Source organism: Coregonus clupeaformis, chromosome 10 (genome assembly GCF_020615455.1).
Source record: "Coregonus clupeaformis isolate EN_2021a chromosome 10, ASM2061545v1, whole genome shotgun sequence".
NCBI lineage: Eukaryota > Metazoa > Chordata > Actinopteri > Salmoniformes > Salmonidae > Coregonus > Coregonus clupeaformis.
This window is the reverse complement of record NC_059201.1, coordinates 4,033,774-4,051,460: the sequence shown is the minus strand read 5'-3', so window position 1 is coordinate 4,051,460 and position 17,687 is coordinate 4,033,774. Positions and strand designations below refer to the sequence as shown.

Here is a 17,687-nt window from a genome sequence, read left to right as displayed (position 1 = left end):
AACTATGTTGTCAAATCGTGCCCCGAGTCAATCAAAATAAAAAACACTACTGAACAGTCACTAAACACTACGTAGAAAAATAGAAAACACAATGCTCAGGACATGAAGCTGGAGAAATAAATGTTTGTTTGTTCACTGTAGGCTAAATGCATGTTGCAAAACAAAAAAACCTGTGCATTTAGCACTTGTACAAAAACACAAAACAGAAATCTTGTGCATTTACATGTAGCACTTGTAAAAACAAACAGAAATCTTATGCGTTTGCCACTTGTGTACAGTAAGCCCATGTAAAAAATAAAGTACAGAAATATACAAATAAGTGCATTACTCAGCCACAGCATCATGTCTCCGTACTGGGTCAGGCCACAGGACTTCATCCACATCACAGGCCACATTTTGTCTGGCCAGGCAACGGGGGAAAAAAAACCTGGCATGCCGTATCCAGGCTTGGCATGCCTCCACACCTATGTCACCACAGGCAAGTCCCATGGCTTGCAGGGAGATTTACCCTGGTGTAAGGTTGGCGTTCATATACCTTTCCACCGCCATGAGGAGAAGAATTCCTCAATGGGGTTTAGGAAAGGGAGTACGGTGGAAGGCAAAGATTGATAAAACCTTGGTTCATATTGTACCACTCTCTAACCTGGAGGGCTCTGTGAGAAACTCACATTGTCCCAAACAACAACATAGATGGGATGCTCATCCTGCTGCCCTAACAAAGCATCTCGCATGTGATTGAGGAAAATGAGGAGCTGGTGAGTGTTGTAGGGCCCCAGGTTGGCATGATGGTGGACAACCCCATGATTGCTGATGGCAGCACATAATGTGACATTGCCACCACGCTGCCCAGGAACACCAACAATGGCCCCGATGGCCAATCACATTACGGCCTCTCCTTCTCCTTTTGGTGAGATTAAACCCAGCTTCATCCATGTAGATGTATTGATGGGGTCTTTCCATTGCATCCAGTTGAAAAACCCTCTGTAGAAATAGATATAGTTTTGTAAGTGATACGGAAAAAGTGATTTAGGCCACCACAGTAAATCACTACTTAGAGTAATCAACATTGAATGTGGGAATCTTTGCTCTTTGACTCTGTCTGAGTTGCGATCAAAGGGCACTCTGTATAGCTGTTTCATGCGCAGTCTGTTGCGCTGAGGACACGATCAACAGTAGAGAGGCTGACACTGTTGATACCCTCAAAATGTAAATGGTCCTCAATGATCTTCTGCTGAATTTCGCTCCAGTTTAATGGCATTTTTCTTACGGACCATATCAACAATTAGGGTCTCTTGGTGTGGGGAGAACATACCTGTCCTCCCACCCCCATGTGGCAGTTTCAATTCTACAAAAAGAGAACATGGAGTTACAAAAATATACATGGAATACTAGGCCTACAAACAGTTAGACCAACCCTCCATTACAATACTACAGTACATTGGTACAGTGATGTACTGAAACATATATTCACTTACAGTATACTGTGGTACAGTATATAGTATGTCATACAGTAATTGCTGTCAACATTTACATACTGTACTATAATGTCAAAAAAAAGGTAATTACCTGTTCTCTTCTCTAAATCTTCGGATTATGGTGGACACAGTGAATCTACTGATGTTTGGTTGTACCTTTGTCCAGCCTCCCTCATGCTCATACCATGGACAAGAACATGGTCAATCACAGTAGCTCTGATTTCATCAGATATTACTGTTCTTTGTCTTCGCTGACCACCTCGACCACCTCTCACACGAACTCTTCCTCTCAGATTTCTATCAATTGTAGGGCCTCACAAACCAGTGCTCTCTAAACTGGCTTACTGTATATGTTCCCTCACATCATTAGCCACAAGTGTGATCAATTTTGAGTTGTTGTGTTCAAGTGGTGATACCTGTGCTCTAATTGTGTTTGACTTTTGTCACATGTGTGCTCACCATTATGCAGCACGGGTGCATCACAATGAAAATGTGTTGGCAAGTTGTGTCTAAACAGGTGAAAAGTGCTTATGGTTTTGCCAAAAGAGTGATTGATTCAATCAGTGGGTTCAGGCAACTGAGCATTTGGTTCAGACAATAGGGTTTAGTGTTTTAGCAATTGAGAAAAACTGTAAGAGGCTATACAACTGATGTATTAACATCAACTCCACTATACCATGTTTGAGAGGCTATACAGCTGGTGTATTGTAGCACCTCCCCCGCAATGTATGATTTGAAAATGAAACACAACCGTTACTGTATTGCATTGGGGATTGGGGTTCCAGGAGAATATGGAGAGGTGGAGATGAGAACTAAAACTGCTGCTTTTAACCCCATTTAGCCTCCCACATTATTCTAGTGTTTATCTTTGTCTCACAGGATGTATGTTGAATCTAAATATTCAGCAGCACCAAATAGCGAGAGAGAGAGGGGAGGGAGAGAGAGAAGAGAGGGAGAGAGGGAGAGAGAGAGAGAGGGGAGAGAGGGAGAGAGGGAGAGAGGAGAGAGGGAGAGAGAGAGGAGGGAGAGAGAGAGAGAGAGAGAGAGAGAGAGAGAGAGAGAGAGAGAGAGAGAGAGAGAGAGAGGGGGAGAGAGGGGGAGAAATGGAGAGTAACACAGTCCTGAGAGAATAGAGGAAGCGTGACAGAGATTTCAATGCCCCTTGTCTAATGTGAAATTAGTTTGTTTGATAGGGTACACAGCCCCCCATTTGAAAAAATAAATAAATTGTACAAGAAAGGGGTTCTTTGGCTTGTAACCATAGTGGAACCCTTTTAGGTGCTATATATACTGAACAAAAATATAAACACAACATGCAACAATTTCCAAGGTTTTACTGAGTTACAGTTCATATAAGCAAATCAGTCAATTGAAATAAATTCATTAGGCCCTAATCTATGGATTTCACATGACTGGGAATACAGATATGCATATCCTTTTTTTTTTAAAGGTAGTTTCGTGGATCAGAAAAACAGTCAGTATCTGGTGTGACGACCATTTGCCTCATGCAGCGCGACACATCTCCTTCGCATAGAGTTGATCAGCCTATTGATTGTGTCCTGTGGAATGTTGTCCCACTCCTCTTCAATGGCTGTGCGAAGTTGCTTGATATTGGCGGGAACAGGAACACGTAGTCATACACGTCAATCCAGAGCATTCAGGATCTCGTCACAGTATCTATGTGTATTCAAATTGCCATCGATAAAATGCAATTGTGTTCGATGTCCGTAGTTTATGCCTGCCCATACCATAATCCCACTGCCACCATGGGGCACTCTGTTCACAACATTGATATCAGCAAACCTCTCGCCCACACGATGCCATAAATGTGGTCTGCGGTTGTGAGGCCGGTTGGAGACGGCTTATGGTAGAGAAATGCAGTCAGCATGCCAATTTGCACGCTCCCTCAAAACTTGAGACATTTGTGACGTGTTGTGTGACAAAACTGCACGTTTTAGAGTGGCCTTTTATTGTCTCCAGCACAAGGTGCACCTGTGTAATGATCGTGCTGTTTAATTAGCTTCTTGATATGCCACACTTGTCAAGTGGATGGATTATCTTGGCAAAGGAGAAACTAACAGGGATGTAAACAAATGTCTGATTTTTTTTTATAGACAAAAAAGCTTCTTGTGCGTATGGAACATTTCTGTAATCTTTTATTTCAGCTCATGAAACATTGGACCAACGCTTTACATGTTGCGTTTATATTTTTGTTCAGTGTAGAATTTTTTTTTTTAAGGTTACATTTTTGAAGGTTCTAAATGGAACCTCTATGGTGCTATAAAGAACCATTTTCTAAGGTTCTATAACAAAAAAATAAAAAATAAAAGGTTCTACAGTGCCTTGCAAAAGTATTCATCCCCCTTGGTGTTTTTCCAATTTTGTTGCATTACAACCTGTAATTTAAATTTATTTTTATTTGGATTTCATGTAATGGACATACACAACATAGTCCAAATTGGTGAAGTGAAATGAAAAAAATTACTCGTTAAAAAAAATTCTAAAAAATGAATAACAGAAAAGTGGTGTGTGCATATGTATTCACCAATCAAACAATCTCTCCACAATGGCCAAGACCAGAGAGCTGGGTAAGGACATCAGGGATAAAATTGTAGACCTGCACAAGGCTGGGATGGGCTACAGGACAATAGGCAAGCAGCTTGGTGAGAAGGCAACGACTGTTGGCACAATTATTAGAAAATGGAAGAAGTTCAAGATGACGGTCAATCACCCTCCGTCTGGGGCTCCATGCAAGATCTCACCTTGTGGGGCATCAATGATCATGAGGAAGGTGAGGGATCAGCCCAGAACTACACGGCAGGACCTGGTCAATGACCTGAAGAGAGATGGGACCACAGTCTCAAAGAAAACCATTAGTAACACACTACGCCGTCATGGATTAAAATCCTGCAGCACACGCAAGGTCCCCCTGCTCAAGCCAGCGCATGTCCAGGCCCGTTTGAAGTTTGCCAATGACCATCTGGATGATCCAGAGGAGGAATGGGAGAAGGTCATGTGGTCTGATGAGACAAAAATAGAGCTTTTTTGTCTAAACTCCACTCGCCGTGTTTGGAGGAAGAAGAAGGATGAGTACAACCCCAAGAACACCATCCCAACCGTGAAGTATGGAGGTGGAAACATCATTCTTTGGGGATGCTTTTCTGCAAAGGGGACAGGATGACTGCACCGTATTGAGGGGAGGATGGATGGGGCCATGTATTGCGAGATCTTGGGTGAAAACCTCCTTCCCTCAGTAAGAGCATTGAAGATGTGTCGTGGCTGGGTCTTCCAGCATGACAACGACCCGAAACACACAGCCAGGGCAACTAAGGAGTGGCTCCGTAAGAAGCATCTCAAGGTCCTGGAGTGGCCTAGCCAGTCTCCAGACCTGAACCCAATAGAAAATCTTTGGAGGGAGCTGAAAGTCCGTATTGTCCAGTGACAGCCTCGAAACCTGAAGGATCTGGAGAAGGTCTGTATGGAGGAGTGGGCCAAAATCCCTGCTGCAGTGTGTGCAAACCTGGACAAGACCTACAGGAAACGTATGATCTCTGTAATTGCAAACAAAGGTTTCTGTACCAAATATTAAGTTCTGCTTTTCTGATGTATCAAATACTTATGTCATGCAATAAAATGCAAATTAATTACTTAAAAATCATACAATGTGATTTTCTGGATTTTTGTTTTAGATTCCGTCTCTCACAGTTGAAGAGTACCTATGTTAAAAATTACAGACCTCTACATGCTTTGTAAGTAGGAAAACCTGCAAAATCGGCAGTGTATCAAATACTTGTTCTCCCCACTGTATGTATTCACCCCCTTTGCTATGAAGCCCCTAAATAAGATATGGTGCAACCAATTACCTTCAGAAGTCACATAATTAGTTAAATAAAGTCCACCTGTGTGCAATCTAAGTGTCACATGATCTGTCACATGATCTCAGTATATATACAACTGTTCTGAAAGGCCCCAGAGTCTGCAACACCACTAAGCAAAGGGCACCACCAAGCAAGCGGCACCATGAAGACCAAGGAGCTATCCAAACATGTCAGGGACAAAGTTGTGGAGAAGTACAGATCAGGGTTGGGTTATAAAAAAAATATCAGAAACTTTGAACATCCCACGGAGCACCATTAAATCCATAGTTAAAAAATTGAAAGAATATGGCACCACAACAAACTTGCCAAGAGAGGGCCGCCCACCAAAACTCACGGACCAGGCAAGGAGGGCATTAATCAGAGAGGCAACAAAGAGACCAAAGATAACCCTGAAGGAGCTGCAAAGCTCCACAGCGGAGATTGGAGTATCTGTCCATAGGACCACTTTAAGCCGTACACTCCACAGAGCTGGGCTTTAGGGAAGAGTGGTCAGAAAAAAGCAATTGCTTAAAGAACAAAATAAGTGAACACGTTTGGTGTTCGCCAAAAGCTATGAGGGAGACTCCCCAAACATATGGAAGAAGGTACTCTGGTCAGATGAGACAAGAATTGAGCTTTTTGGCCATCTAGGAAAATGCAATGTCTGGCGCAAACCCAACACCTCTCATCACCCCAAGAACACCATCCCCACATTGAAGCATGTTGGTGGCAGCATCATGCTGTGGGGATGTTTTTAATCGGCAGGGACTGGGAAACTGGTCAGAATTGAAGAAATGACGGATGCCGCTAAATACAAGGAAATGATTGAGGGAAACCTGTTTCAGTCTTCCAGAGATTTGAGACTGGGACGGAGGTTCACCTTCCAGCAGGACAATGACCCTAAGCATACTGCTAAAGCAACACCCAAGTGGTTTAAGGGGAAACATTTACATTTATTGGAATGGCCTAGTCAAAGCCCAGACCTCAATCCAATTGAGAATCTGTGGTATGACTTAAAGATTGCTGTACACCAGCGGAACCCATCCAACTTGAAAGAGCTGGAGCAGTTTTGCCTTGAAGAATGGGCAGAAATCCCAGTGGCTAGATGTACCAAGCTTATAGAGACATACCCCAAGAGACTTGCAGCTGTAATTGCTGCAAAAGGTGGCTCTACAAAGTATTGACTTCGGGGGGGGTGAATAGTTATGCACGCTCAAGTTTTCTGTTTTTTTGTCGTATTTCTTGTTTGTTTCACAATAGAAAATATTTTGCATCTTCAAAGTGGTAGGCATGTTGTGTAAATCAAATGATACAAACCGCCCAAAAATCCATTTAAATTCCAGGTTGTAAGGCAACAAAATAGGAAAAATGCCAAGAGGGGGTGAATACTTTCGCAAGCCACTATGGTTACAATCCTTTATACGGCTAAACAGAACCCTTTTTATGGTTCTTTATAGAACCTTTAGGAAGAATGGTTCTATAAATAACCTTTCTTAATCCAAAAGGTTCTATGTAGATCCTTCTGAAGAACCGTAGTTGTTATTTTAATTCTGGTCAGCCATATTATATTGTTAAATTCCATACATGTTGTTATTGTGTTAATTGACAAGTTGAATCAAACGAGCTACCTCTGGAACAGCTGAGATTTGTTGTGTGTGTGTGTATATAATGATAATGTGTCTGTGTTTGATAGGGTATATAATGATAATGTGTCTGTGTTTGATAGGGTATATAATGATAATGTGTCTGTGTTTGATAGGGTATATAATGATAATGTGTCTGTGTTTGATAGGGTATATATTGATAATCTCTATGTGTTTGATAGGGTATATAATGATAATTTGTCCTATATACTGTATGCCGTATGGTGATGATACGAGCCACAAAGTACCAATGATCATTTACCAACGTGAGATTGTGTTTTCTCAGCGTTCATTTTGTTTTATTATTATGTTTTTACCTCGTATGATAAACACAGTGGGTAATTAACGTTGAAAGCCCAGTTGGGTATTTGCAAGGAATGTGGAGTTGTGAGATATTTCCATGGAGACATTTGGGTTGATGAGCCGCTGCACTCCTGCCGCTACACTCCGTCTTACAGCTGTAGGATCTTAATTTGAGCCAGTTTGGTTCAGCAGGAAAATCCTGCAGCAACAGGACATGTGAATTATTATGTGGCTTATAATTAATGGACATTTTTGTAGCGGTTGGTTCATTTTTCATTAGGGAAAATCACGTCTAAAACGTCAAACAGTGGAGGCTGCTGAAGGGAGGACGGCTCATAATAATGGCTGGAACGGCTAAATGGAATGGCCTCAAACACACCATTCCAGCCATTACCACGAGCCCATCCTTTCCAATTAAGGTTCCACCAACCTGTGATTATTTCAAACTTCAGAAGCCCTTTTAAACCTCAAATACATTACTTTTTTTTTTTTTTTTTTTTTTGCAGTGCAAGAAAGTTGTCATGCAACAAGGTGATCAATTTAATATCCTACATCTGTAGCTGTGTGCATGGCCACATAGTTGTGTGTGTGTGTGTTTGTGTGTGTGTGTGTGTGTGTGTGTGTGTGTGTGTGTGTGTGTGTGTGTGTGTGTGTGTGTGTGTGTGTGTGTGTGTGTGTGCGCGCCAAAACAAAGCCAATGCTGAATCCAGATCCAGCCCAGGGCAACCATTTCAGCTACTCCAAATCTTTCAATTATTCCTGACTCGGTTGTTTGTATTATAGATTTCAATCTGGAATTGTCATCGACAGATTTTGGAGCACACTCGGGAACGTTCACCCTCTCAATTAGCTAGGTTCCCATCCAATTGGCCAAAGATTTTCATGAGAACATTCTAAAATCTGCATAAAAACAATATGCAAATTTTCCCACCAGGGACGTGTTTCCATAAAATGTACCTGTTGTGGATAAAAGGCTGTGTGTGACGACGCAGTGCACATAAATATACATTTTTTTGCGGTTAAATTCCCATGTACCGAAGTTAAATGGGTTTCTTTTGCATTTTCAACTCTATTGATGGTTTTCTCACAAAAACAATTGGGTTAAAATAGTGAGTGTGCCCACTCTGGTGTTGGCATGTGTGCTCTGGCCAACATCTGGCAGATACAGTGTGGGTACTAGCCTACATGATTGAAATTATTATGGACAAAAGAGAGAGATTCTTTTTTTGTATTTGTCGATGAACATGTCGCCAGAATAAGACCCTGGATATTCATTGAAAGGAGTATCAAGCTCATGACCTTTCACCCTGTGAAGTTCACCATAACTTATTTTCATGGATAGTCTGATAAACGGCATGCTTTCCCGACGAGTCGTAGTGGGGAGGACCACACAACGTGTCATCAACGTGTCATCAACGTGTCATCAACGTGTCATCAACGTGACTCCAAGTTTACTTTCGATATGATGGTTATTATTATCAATATTTGCGCATAAAAGTGTTTCCACAGACATTTCTCGCATAATTAATTTTACAGACACAAAAAGGTCCCACCTTGTCTAGCGTATTTTACTTAGTTGACATTTTGTAAAGTTTACCGACAGATGTTTTGTTTCCATCGTGCCCATCATGAAATGTTTTTATCCAACATGTACTTTACTCGCATTAAAAAGGTTGGATGAAACCTGGTCTAACTGCGTCTTCCTCATTTTTCATTTTATAAGTGATTATTTAATTAACATTCAAGTGATAATTTGGTTATGCAGATTCATGTGTGAAAGTAAAAATGTTTCATAATAAATCAGAGAACAAATCAGAAAAGTTTAAGTATAAATTAAAACTGACAATGAAATTATACTTTGCTTCAGTCAAATTAGATATTAACTCAAATCTATATATATATATATATTGTCCTTCATAAACGGCATGACCCTTCGCTCTTCATGGTCTTGTAAGATGATGATGAAACACAATAGGTTGTGTGATTATCAAGCCTGTCAGAAACCCTGTACGTACATATACTTATTTTCCACCATAAAAATTTGCAAATAAATTCATTAAAACCCTACAATGTGATTTTCTGGATTGTTTTTTTCCTCCATTTGTCTGTCATAGTTGACGTGTACCTATGATGAAAATTACAGGCCTCTCTCATCTTTTTTAAGTGGGAGAACTTGCACAATTGGTGGCTGACTAAATACTTACGCGTTAGAGGCCATTCAATCATTTGAAAATAATGAAATGGGGACTCATAATGATAATCAAACACATTTTGGGCATCCGATACTTGTTTTGATTATTATTATCAAATTATCGTATTTCGCGGTAGAACGTCTGCTTGTGACAGATTCAATGTAAACGCGTTGCAATGTATTATTTCTCAGAAATATGTCCAATGGAAAACCAGGAAAAAATTATTATTGATCAATTGTACCATCACTGACATACAACGCATATGAGATGTTGATTTTTAGTATTATATGTCTACCGTTGAAGGTAAAAAAACACAACGTCTTGTTATAATACACTGTAAGAGTGTGGTAGTACATTTATCATGTTAGCCATATTAACAAGGTTCCCCTTGTCTCTCGTTTGAAGTTATTAAAAAACCAACACATTGTGAATACCCGTATACAGCGAATACAGGATTCCTTTAATTTAATAAGGTTTGCATCGTTGCATGGCAACCCATGTCTGTGGAACGTTACGTTAGTATGTTATTTTCCTAAATGTAAAAAAAAGATGACTACTTTTTTTAGGTCACCTCATTAATGCAAATGTGTAGGAATGTGTTGTGTTTACCCAGGTGGTCACCAGTGAGAGTGTCTTTCCCAATACATTCTCCTCTGTTAATCTGCAGGCCAGGAGCGGATTGGGACGGACTCTAAGTATGAGCAGGAGGGGAAGGTTCAGTTTGTGATCGATGCGGTGTACGCCATTGCCCACGCCCTTCACAACATGCAGAGAGACCTGTGTCCCGACGTCACTGGGATCTGTCCCGATATGGACCTGGCCGGGGGCAAGAAACTGCTCAAGTACATCCGCAGTGTCACCTTCAATGGTAAGTTTAGTAACAATGTGAATAAAACACCTATTTTCCACAGCCCTGATGAAGTCTCTTTAGCCAAAATGCTGGTGAAATATTTAGGCGAAATGTTGGTAAACTTTTTAGCCGAACTGTTTGTCAAATATTTAGCCGAACTGTTGGTAAAATGTTTAGCATAAATATTGGTTAAATAAATCCACGGCTAACCAAGATAGGGGTGCAACATTCTATCAAATAAATCCACAGCTAACAGAGATAGGGGTGCATTTATGAAGTATACAAACACCAACACCAGACAATGTTCACACTGTAGGAAGTGATGTCATAACAGACAATGTTCACACTGTAGGAAGTGATGTCATAACAGACAATGTTCACACTGTAGGAAGTGATGTCATAACAGACAATGCTCACACTGTAGGAAGTGATGTCATAACAGACAATGTTCACACTGTAGGAAGTGATGTCATGACAGACAATGTTCACACTGTAGGAAGTGATGTCATAACAGACGATGTTCACACTGTAGGAAGTGATGTCATAACAGACAATGTTCACACTGTAGGAAGTGATGTCATGACAGACAATGTTCACACTGTAGGAAGTGATGTCATGACAGACAATGTTTACAAGGAGGAAGTGTAGAAGGGGTATTTGTACAGCCTAATTGACAGGTAACACCAGTTCTGGTTTGTTTGTGGAGTTATTCAGGCAGCAGCTAAGGTGATTGCATAAGATATGATCATGGCATTTGCTGCTCATAGCTCCCCTCCGCCTGGAGAATGCAACATCCAAAGCAAGTTTACGCAGGATATCTTGTTGACTGTGTGGAAGACACAAGACCACAGAGAGAGGTTGCGTCCGAAATGGCCCCTTATTCCTTATAGAGCTCTGGTCAAAAAGTAAGTGCACTATATAGGGAATAGGGTGCCATTTCAGACAGAGACTCTGAGGCACAATCTGAGGAGAAGACGTTTTAGGACTTGATTGGATTGATTGGAGATAGAGTATATAGAATGTTTGTAATTTGAGAAAAGGTATGCACTCTACTACAAAAACATCAACACACAGGTCTGCTGGCACCGACATACCCCCTGGCACGGCCAGAAATAGTAGGAATTTCACCATTGAAAAAGCCTTTAAACCTTGTATGAGGGTGAAGAAAATAAAAGGAAAAATTTAAAAAGATATCATAGCTCAATATCTATTATATTATAGCTCTATATCTATATCTATTATATTATATGATAGCTCTATATAAATATATATTATAGCTCTATTTAAATATCTATTATATTATATTATAGCTCTATATAAATATATATTATATTATATTATAGCTCTATATAAATATATATTGTATTATATTATAGCTCTATATAAATATCTATTATATTTTATTATAGCTCTATATAAATATATATTATATTATATTATAGCTCTATATAAATATATATTATATTATATTATAGCTCTATATAAATATATATTATATTATATTATAGCTCTATATAAATATATATTCTATTTTATTATAGCTCTATATAAATATATATTATATTATATTATAGCTCTATATAAATATCTATTATATTTTATTATAGCTCTATATAAATATATATTATATTATATCGTAGCTCTATATAAATATCTATTATATTTTATTATAGCTCTATATAAATATATATTATATTATATCGTAGCTCAATATCAATATCTCTTCCAATTATCATATTTTCACAACCTGCTAATATTTTCCTCTGGGAAGACACGGCTATGCAATTAGCAAACTCTGCAATGTGCTAATTGGCTTTGTAAGTACCCGAGAAAGATCATTACACATGATCTATTAACTGTCACATTTGTTTTCATGTTATGCAGAGTTTTAGAACACCTACTCATTCAATCAATCAAATCAATCAAATGTTATTTATGAAGACCTTTTTACATCAGCAGATGTCACAAAGTGCTGCACAGAAACCCAGCCTAAAACCCCAAACAGCAAGTAATGCAGATGTGAAGCATTAAAGGGTCTTACTTAATTTTTACTATTTTCTATATTGTAGAATAATAGTGAAGACATCAATACTATGAAATAACACATATGGAATCATGTAGTAACCAAAAACATGTTAAACTAATTATTCAAATCGCCACCCTTTGCCTTGATGACAGTGTTGCACACTCTTGGCATTCTCTCAACCAGCTTCACCTGGAATGCTTTTCCAACAGTCTTGAAGGAGTTCCCACATATGCTGAGCACTTCTTGGCTGCTTTTCCTTCACTCTGCGGTCCGACTCATCCCAAACCATCTCAATTGGGTTGAGGTCGGGTGATTGTGGAGACCAGGTCATCTGATGCAGCACTCCATCACTCTCCTTCTTGGTTAAAATTGCGTTACACAGCCTGGAGGTGTGTTGGGTTATTGTCCTGTTGAAAAACAAATGATAGTCCCCACTAAGCTGAAACCAGATGGGATGGCATATCGCTGCATAATGCTGTGGTAGCCATGCTGGTTAACTGTACCTTGAATTCTAAATAAATCACAGACAGTGTCACTAGCAAAGCAACCCCACACCATAACACCTCCTCCCCCATGCTTTACGGTGGGAACTACACATGCGGAGATCATCCGTTCACCCACAACGCATCTCACAAAGACACGGCGGTTGGAACCAAAAATCTCCAATTTAGACTCCAGACCAAAGGACACATTTCCACCTGTCTAATGTCTATTGCTCGTGTTTCTTGGCCCAAGCAAGTCTCTTCTTCTTATTGGTGTCCTTTAGTAGTGGTTTCTTTGTTGCAATTCGACCATGAAGGCCTGATTCACGCAGTCTCCTCTGAACAGTTCAACAGTAACTCTGGGTCTTCCTTTTCTGTGGCGGTCCTCATGAGAGCCAGTTTCATCATAGCTCTTGATGGTTTTTGCGACTGCACGTTCAAAGTTCTTGAAAGGTTCCGTATTGACTGACCTTCATGTCTTAGAGTAATGATGGACTGTCGTTTCTCTTTGCTTATTTGAGCTGTTCTTGCCATAATATGGACTTGGTCTTTTACCAAATAGGGCTATCTTCTATATACCCCACCGCCTTGTCACAACACAACTGATTTGCTCAAACACATTAAGAAGGAAAGAAATTCCACAAATTAACTTTTAAGAAGGCACACCTGTTAATTGAAATGCATTCCAGGTGACTACCTCATGAAGCTGGTTGAGAGAATGCAAAGAGTGTGCAAAGCTGTCATCAAGGCAAAGGTTGGCTATTTGAAGAATCTCGAATATAAAATATATTTTGATTTGTTTAACACTTTTTTGGTTACTACATGATTCCATATGTGTTATTTCATAGGTTTGATGTCTTCACTATCATTCTACAATGTAGAAAATAGTAAAAAAATAAAGAAAAACCCTTGAATGAGTAGGTGTTCTAAAACTTTTGATCGGTAGTGTACATTTCTTTTTACTTCAATAATTTCAATGCCCTGTGGGCAGTGGCGGTTTTAGCATGTACATCTTGGTGGGGCAAACTCAACCATGTGTTTTAGATGCATGCCAGCAAAGCCACTAAACAATACATTAATTGCACTATAACGGTGACAAACGGTGCCCACAAACTGTTAGGGCCTCCATAAAGCTGTCCCAACAGCAGAAGCTTTCATTTCAGCACCATGGAGTGAATCCTTACCACCACTACACCTGGCTATCAGCGGAGCCTTGTCTGGCAGCAAAACAGGGAAGGTATGACAACTAACATGTTTGACAAGGCATCACCAGACAACATGTTGATAGGTACATGTATCTGTATCGGCTGTGAATAACAATAAAAGCTTTAAAGACAGGTGTGATATTTGCACATTGCTTTATTATCAGAACACAGCTTCTACAGTTTGATGTGAAGTTTATTATACATGGAACTGTTAACCTTGGGAAGAGATCAAAACACTGTTTAGAATATCTACATAAGTTCAGTAAATGCATTCTTCTCATGTTACTCTGTAGGCTACTCAGAGTGTCTTCCAGGATGTAGTGTCATGCACTCCGCCCCTCCTGCCAAATGGCTGTACATGTCCATAACCTGTACAGTGCCTTGCAAAAGTATTCATCCCCCTTGGCATTTTTCCTATTTTGTTGCATTACAACCTGTAATTTAAATTGATTTTTATTTGGATTTCATGTAATGGACATACATAAACTAGTCCAAATTGGTGAAGTGAAATGAAAAAAATAAGTTGTTTCAAAAAATTCTAAAAAAATTAATAACGGAAAAGTGGTAAGTGCATATGTATTCACCCCCTTTGCTATGAAGCCCCTAAATAAGATATGGTGCAACCAATTACCTTCAGAAGTCACATAATTAGTTAAATAAAGTCCACCTGTGTGCAATCTAAGTGTCACATGATCTGTCACATGATCTCAGTATATATACACCTGTTCTGAAAGGCCCCAGACTCTGCAACACCACTAAGCAAGGGGCACCACCAAGCAAGCGGCACCATGAAGACCAAGGAGCTCTCCAAACAGGTCAGGGACAAAGTTGTGGAGAAGTACATATCAGGGTTGGGTTATAAAAAAAAATCAGACACTTTGAACATCACACAGAGCACCACAACAAACCTGCCAAGAGAGGGCTGCCAACCAAAACAACATCTCTCATCACCCCGAGAACACCATCCCTACAGTGAAGCATGGTGGTGGCAGCATCATGCTGTGGGGATGTTTTTCATCGGCAGGGACTGGGAAACTGGTCAGAATTGAAGGAATGATGGATGGTGCTAAATACAGGGAAATTCTTGAGGGAAATCTGTTTCAGTCTTACAGAGATTTGAGACTGGTTCACCTTCCAGTAGGACAGTTAACCTAAGCATACTGCTAAAGCAACACTCAAGTGGTTTAAGGGAAACGTTTAAATGTCTTGGAATGGCCTAGTCAAAGCCCAGACCTCAATCCAATTGAGAATATGTGGTATGACTTAAAGATTGCTGTATACCAGCGGAACCCGTCCAACTTGAAGGAGCTGGAGCAGTTTTGCCTTGAATAATGGGCAAACATCCCAGTGTCTAGATGTAACAAGCTTATAGAGACATACCCCAAGAGACTTGCAGCTGTAATTGCTGCAAAAGGTGGTTCTACAAAGTATTGACTTTGGGGGGTGAATAGTTATGCATGCTCAGGTTTTCAGTTTTTTTTTGTCTTATTTCTTGTTTGTTTCACAAAAAAATAAAAAAAATGTGCATCTTCAAAGTGGTAGGCATGTTGTGTAAATCAAATGATACAACCCCCCCCAAAAAATCATTTTAAATTCCAGGTTGTAAGGCAACAAAATAGGAAAAATGCCAAGAGGGGGTGAATACTTTCGCAAGACACTGTAATACATTACATAGATGGAAGGGACTTCATCACCCACTGTAGACTTGAAGACAGAACCTTACCCAGAGAGCTGTGCATGTCAACATGTTAGACAGAAACAAATCCTTACACGTGTGCAAATAGACCCTAGAGATAGAAATGCCATTCTAGTTCTGGGTAGACAGCTGAAGTTGTATACACACAACTGATATTGATGTGTTAGCTAAAGTGTAGGGATACTGAACATCCATATGATATTTACAGCAGAAAATGTATTTTCTTTGTAACACGAACACATCCATCGATCTTTAGGCATGAATATCACCCCCCAAAAAAAAAAAAAATGTGTGTGTAATTGCTGCTGGGGCGGGGGTATATGATATTTTACCTCTGTAACTTTTTCACTAAATATTCACAATTCACTCAGGATTATCCTTTATCATGGTGGCATCCACATTAATGTAAAAGTGTTTAGAAACATATTCTATTCTTAATTACAATATACATTTCTCCAAAATGACACAATACATTATTTACCATTAATTTCTACTAGGCACACCATAATCTGAAACAAAACAACATAAAACAAACAGAAAATCCTCTAAAATGGGGACTAAGTACAAAAAGTCTGGTAGTTTCTAAACGGTTTAGCCGATATAGATGAAAATACCTTCAAAGTAAAGCTGAGAGTCTGCACTTTAACCTCATGGTCAATGTATGAGTTCAAATGCAAAGTGCTGGAGTACAGAGCCAACACAAAACAATGTTATGTGTCACTGACCCAATATCTTTGGAGCTCTCTGTAGTTATTACATATGGTCTCCATCCGTCTCTCTGTAGTGATGGCCAATCTACTTCCTGCAGTTATTGATCAATGGAATGTTATTTGTCTTTATTGAGAACAGAAGCTAGTTGTGCATGTAAGCACTACTGATGAAAGGATCTACGCCGCTCCTTGAAGTTTTGCTGCTGACGTTTCTGCCACTTGTTCAAAAAGGAACATCTTAAAACATCTCCAGTGTGAAGAGATAAAGAGAACCAAAGTAATTGTGCATACTAATCGTTTCTTTATTAAACTTAAAAATAACCTTATTTTACCAATCAAATGTTTTTTGTTATGGCAGTTGTGTTATTGTTTAGTATTTACAGCCCTTTGAATATGCAGCCTACTATAATTTGATGGTCATCAGCTGTCATCACTTATGTTCTCCTCGAAGAGGCAGGTAAGTGTTGTAGTACAAAGGCAGCTAACTCCATCACCCCAGTGAAGAGACAACAGATAGATATTATCCTCTCTAACTCCGTCACCCCAGTGAAGAGACAACAGATAGATATTATCCTCTCTAACTCCATCACCCCAGTGAAGAGACAACAGATAGATATTATCCTCTCTAACTCCATCACCCCAGTGAAGAGACAACAGATAGATATTATCCTCTCTAACTCCATCACCCCAGTGAAGAGACAACATATAGATATTATCCTCTCTAACTCCATCACCCCAGTGAAGCGACAACAGATAGATATTATCCTCTCTAACTCATCACCCCAGTGAAGAGACAACATATATATATTATCCTCTCTACAGTAACTCCATCACCCCAGTGAAGAGACAACAGTCAGTTATTATCCTCTCTAACTCCATCACCCCAGTGAAGAGACAATAGATATATATTATCCTCTCTAACTCCATCACCCCAGTGAAGAGACAACAGTCAGTTATTATCCTCTCTAACTCCATCACCCCAGTGAAGAGACAACAGTCAGTTATTATCCTATCTAACTCCATCACCCCAGTGAAGAGACAACAGATATATATTATCCTCTATAACTCCATCACCTCAGTGAAGAGACAACATATATATATTATCCTCTATAACTCCATCACCACAGTCAAGAGACAACAGTCAGTTATTATCCACTCTACAGTAACTCCATCACCCCAGTGAAGAGACAACAGTCAGTTTTATCCTCTCTAACTCCATCACCCCAGTGAAGAGACAACAGTCAGTTT

General features: G+C 39.7%; 1 protein-coding gene across 1 annotated transcript in view; it reads left to right on the top strand.

The window, feature by feature from the left end:
• The window catches only part of LOC121574703 (metabotropic glutamate receptor 7-like), a 318,674-nt gene that overhangs the window by 174,828 nt on the left and 126,159 nt on the right, over positions 1-17,687 (top strand). The window contains exon 6 of the mRNA XM_041887245.2: positions 10,138-10,338. Coding sequence (XP_041743179.2) covers positions 10,138-10,338 — 201 coding nt within the window. The remainder of the gene's footprint in view (positions 1-10,137; positions 10,339-17,687) is intronic.